Below are 4,747 nucleotides of genomic sequence, written 5' to 3'. Positions count from 1 at the left end.
AAATAAATACCTTGTGGGCGCCGGAAAGCAAAATTGATTTTAAATAATAATAATAATAATAAATAATAATAATAAGCTCTTGCCCCGACATTGATAAGCTCCACGGGCGGTGACGCTGCTTTCTTGCACAGCTTCCAATGAAAATGGCAAAGGTAACAAGATTTTTTTTTTTTAATAATAAAAAACAAGGCTTTAATTGTAATTTTGAAATCATTTAAAACATTTTATAACGATGGATGTCATGTATATAAGCGTACCTAAGAAATTTATTTAAATCACAACTTTATTAGCAAAAACAATAAAAAATAGAAATAACTCAAATTAAAATAAAGTTTGCATACATCCCATCTAACCTCGAGACTACTACATGTAGCTGTCCTATCTTTGCTTCTATAGCTTTTGGAACAACGATGTCATTTGTACAGGTGAGCCTTGCTTCTACTTGAATGATAGGTGATATGATTGACATGCAATTGACAGATTGGCATTATGTACAACCCGGATATACGCATGCAAAGCTATGATGAAAATGTTATGACGAAGGAAGACACTAGTGGGCTTGTAATACATAATAATGAAAATGGATAAATGTTGAGACCTCATGCATTATTATGTGTTCATGCATCGGGGGATACCCCTTCTCCTTTTACGATAGTATGGACGTGTACGCTACGAGACAGGTAAACAATCATTATGTTTACCATAATGCTGCCATGATGGTCGCTATTCCTAACGGATGTTCGATATCAACAGCTACCAGAGAATGCTCACCCGGCTAGAAAGGGGCCCAAGAGGTGTGCAAATTGACTGATGGACACGTGTAGACCGTGTATAGAAAATTAAATACACATCCAATTGTCCGTTTACAACAGTCATCGTAAGAAAATAAACTAATATGATAAGTGCCACTCATGATTTGTATGTTAGGTTCCACTCATAAACTTACGGAGTATTTCTTAGAATACGGTTAACGACAATATCACATTTCGACACCATGACACATGCACAATGTAGTTGCATTTATTTTCTTAGACTTAGATTAAAATAGAATATTTTTATTTTTATGTTTAGTATTTTGTTGCGTCGTTTTAAAGATATTTTCAAAACACATAAGACTATGACAATGTTAAAAAATGAAGTTTATGTTTTATGATAACGTTTAAACGCTTATTTCTGCATAAAATGATTACATTATAATGACTATAGCATCTCTAGGTAAATAGAAATTTGGGTTCATTATATGTTTGTAATGATTATGTCTTGGGACATAACTTATCCCATAGCCTATAATAGTTCAACTAGAAATTTATGGGGAAGACCTGTAGCTAATAAATGCAAATATTTACCTTCCCACAAACTAGCATATGGAAATAATAGTAAGGATCGAAAAATGAAATATATTTTTAATTTTTAAGTTCGAGGACTAAAATAGACGGTTCAAAAGCTTAGAAATAAAGTGGAATAGAGGTAAAAATTGGCGTTTAAACCAATTCTAGAAATAGAAGCATTTGTATGAGATGTTCAGGTCAAAAAGAAAATTGTAACTCAATCAAAATTAGGATAATGTTCTCATTCAAACTAATGGCAGTGGAAGACCAAAAGTTTCTTATATATAATAGAGACAACCGGTTGTTCATATTTTATTCAACGCAGAGACACATAAGCAATGCTTGGAGCAAGTGGCTGTATCATTTTATCTGTACTATATAGGAACAACGAGTCTATATAGGAACAACGAGTCTTACTTTGGGCTAGAGCGACCAATAATGGCTGTTTTTATTGCAACTCCCCAACAGGCGCCTCATTTAGCCACAAGAAATGAATGAAGTCGTACAGTTTCGCACTCACGCTAACCTGCATATAACATTGTAAACTTGTCAAACCGATCTGATCAAGACGATGAAAGAAAAACCAATGAGATTGAGATGTCTTGATAGTATACTTTGTATGGAGTTGGATTAAGTTTTCTCATGTGATCACGACGCATGTTCTCGAGTTGTTTAATGCAACGACTCCGTATGTGCTTCAGAGCTGGTAAACATTCTGCTGTTTTACCTTTAGGGAAGAAAAAAAAGAAAGGAATTGAGTTAGCCATTAATTGGATGCTTGAATATGGAATTTTCAGTGAAAAATATACACAGGTTTTAACCTGATTTTCCACTCCAGTAGCACTTGAGAAGCTCCTCTACTTGCTGTGGCACCACATATGCTCTTTTCGATTCATTAAATGGGTGACGGCAGAGAATTCTTTCGCCCACCTGCCGTTTTCCCATGAAAATAAAATGAAATAGTTTAATTTTTGTATGAATAGTCACTAAGCTTTCTTTTTGGTTAAGAAAATAGTCACTACCAAATCCAAACCCAACCTTTTGAACGAGAATATTATGCTTTCACAAGTTAGAATAGTTGTGCGTTATGTTGGAGAATTACTCGAGGCTTATCCAAGGATTTCTATTTAAAGTTCACGATGAAATAAAGCTACAATTTATACTGAGCAGCATGTAACCAGCCATATTCTTTTATCAATGGTTGATTTCTGGTAGAAAAAGAGAATTTTAACTTTTAACCAAATGAAGTAAGGTAAATTATCTTACTATTTTTCATAGTTCTTTTGAGAGGGATGCATATGTCGTCTATAATATAAAAAAGGCTAAATAAATCTATAGATAGAAGGTAACAATAAATCTAAACAAATCCTAGATACTAGTAACCATACAGATAAGGTCAACTACTTCCCTTATTTTATGGGATTACACAAATATTTCTTAAATCAAGGTCATGCCTTAACACTCTTCTTCACTCCCTCAAGCCTAGAAATAGATATCAGCCATTCTCAACTTGGATACTAACTCACGAAACATTTCGTTGTGAGGTTTTTTGGTTAGTATATCTACTAATTGAAGCTAAGAGGGCACATAACATAACTAATGCATATTTCTCCTTGATAAAATGTTGATCAATTTCAATATACTTTGTCCTATCATGCTGGATAAGATTATGTGTAATATTGATAGATGATTTGTTGTCGCAGTACAACTTTATCGGACTTTCTTTTTTAATTTGTAAGTCATCAAGGATTATCTTTAACCATAGGAGTTCACATATCCCTAGTGCAATAACTCAAACCCGAATTCAATTGGTAAAGCCTTCATACCTCTCAACCATCCATTGAGATCAAGTTCCATTTGGAGACTTCATAGCTGCAGACTAGGCTGAAAAGCAATTGTTCTGCCTTCCAACTAGCCAGGTTCGCATATTGGTCCAATAGTAATCGCAATCCAACCTAAGGAAGCATATTTCTATAATCCCAATCCTACGTAAGCAAATTTTTGAAGAGCCACCACTATAAATCCTTGACAACCCAACTCAAACCCATTCGGTCCATAGTTTACATTCAACAACACTAGGGAAAATCCATTCAGCAACGCTAGGGAAAAATCCATTCAGCAACGCTAGGGAAAAATCCATTCAGCAACCCTACAAAAAAAAAAAAAAAATTGGTCCACTATTTCCGCAAGCCCACTCACTGTTTTTCTAAGCCCATTGTTTACATATAAACCACTGCAAATTCAATTTTGTTTCTGTAAGCACACCACTACTTACGTATCTAAAATTCCCTCCAAACCTAACCATTCATTTTCCGTAACTCATTGGACACATCATTTTTAAGGTGGAAAGAAGGGGTTGGACCTGCAGAGGTGGACATATCATTTTGTTACTCTTTTCATTGCTAGAGTTTGGGCAAAATTAATGCTGCAGTCTCCTGGTTTTTGGAGATCTTAAAAACAATTTTTGTGGAAGGTACAGGATGTGAGCTTTTTAGGCCGAGTTATTGCAGTTGTAGAAGCTGCAAATTTCGCGGGACTGTCATTTTTAGAGGCATACAACATATCTAACCCATCCACATGATGTCATCTATATACACCTATCATTTTTCGCGGGACTGTCATTCACTCTTTTCTTCTTCATTATCTCCAATGACTATGATGTCATCTATATACACTAGGAGCATTGTAACTCCCCTTGTTTCTGAGTGCTCGATAAAGAGAGTGTGATCTCCTTAACTTTGCTTATACCCAAAGTCTTTCAAAACCTTTGTGAATCTTCCAAACCACGACCTTAGTGATTGTTTTAGTCCATACAAGACCTTTCTCAATTTGCATACTTTACCTCTTGAGCTTATTAATAAATCCATCATATTTTTCTGTTGTGATATGAAAATGCCTTGAGTTGAGTATGCTACTTCAATATTGAGAAAGTACTTTAGTCTTCCACGTTCCTTGATCTCAAATTCATTCATCAATTCCTTCTGAGTTCACTTTTTTCTTCATCTTTTATCCTTAGTGACTCTGTAATTGCCCTTGTTTCTGAGTGCTTGATAAAGAGAGAATCGCCTCGACTTTGCTTATACCTAAAGTCTTTCATTACCTTTGAGAATTTTCCAAACTTTGCTCTTGGGGATTGTTTTAGTCCATACAAGGCCTTTCTTAATTTGTATACTTTACATCTTAAGCTTTCAAATCCTTAAGAAATGCTCAGGTAGGTTTCCTCATCTAGATCGCTAGGAAGAAATGCATTCCAAACGAAGTTCCTATATCAGTGGTAGATATAATACATTTTTATGTTGCAACAAACTTCTTTTGTGGATTACAAGGACGTGGAGTAGAAAAGTAAGAAGTCAAAACGTTTATTCACTCCCCATCATGGAATGGATTGTCAAAAAAAAAAAAAAAAAAAAAAAAAAAAA

At 34.7% G+C, this 4,747-nt stretch overlaps 1 protein-coding gene across 1 annotated transcript in view; it reads right to left on the bottom strand.

The window, feature by feature from the left end:
• Window positions 1-1,579: 1,579 nt before the first annotated feature.
• LOC111451548 (nicotinate phosphoribosyltransferase 2-like) overlaps window positions 1,580-4,747 on the bottom strand; it is a 19,747-nt gene continuing 16,579 nt past the window's right edge. The window contains exons 13-15 of the mRNA XM_023092022.1: window positions 2,150-2,258; window positions 1,943-2,055; window positions 1,580-1,854 (exon numbers count right to left, since the gene is read on the bottom strand). Of these exons, the coding sequence (XP_022947790.1) occupies window positions 1,777-1,854; window positions 1,943-2,055; window positions 2,150-2,258 (300 nt within the window). The 3' untranslated portion in view covers window positions 1,580-1,776. The remainder of the gene's footprint in view (window positions 1,855-1,942; window positions 2,056-2,149; window positions 2,259-4,747) is intronic.

Source organism: Cucurbita moschata, unplaced genomic scaffold (genome assembly GCF_002738365.1).
Source record: "Cucurbita moschata cultivar Rifu unplaced genomic scaffold, Cmos_1.0 Cmo_Scf00013, whole genome shotgun sequence".
In the NCBI taxonomy this organism is placed as follows: Eukaryota; Viridiplantae; Streptophyta; class Magnoliopsida; order Cucurbitales; family Cucurbitaceae; genus Cucurbita; species Cucurbita moschata.
This window is presented reverse-complemented; position numbering and strand designations above follow the sequence as displayed.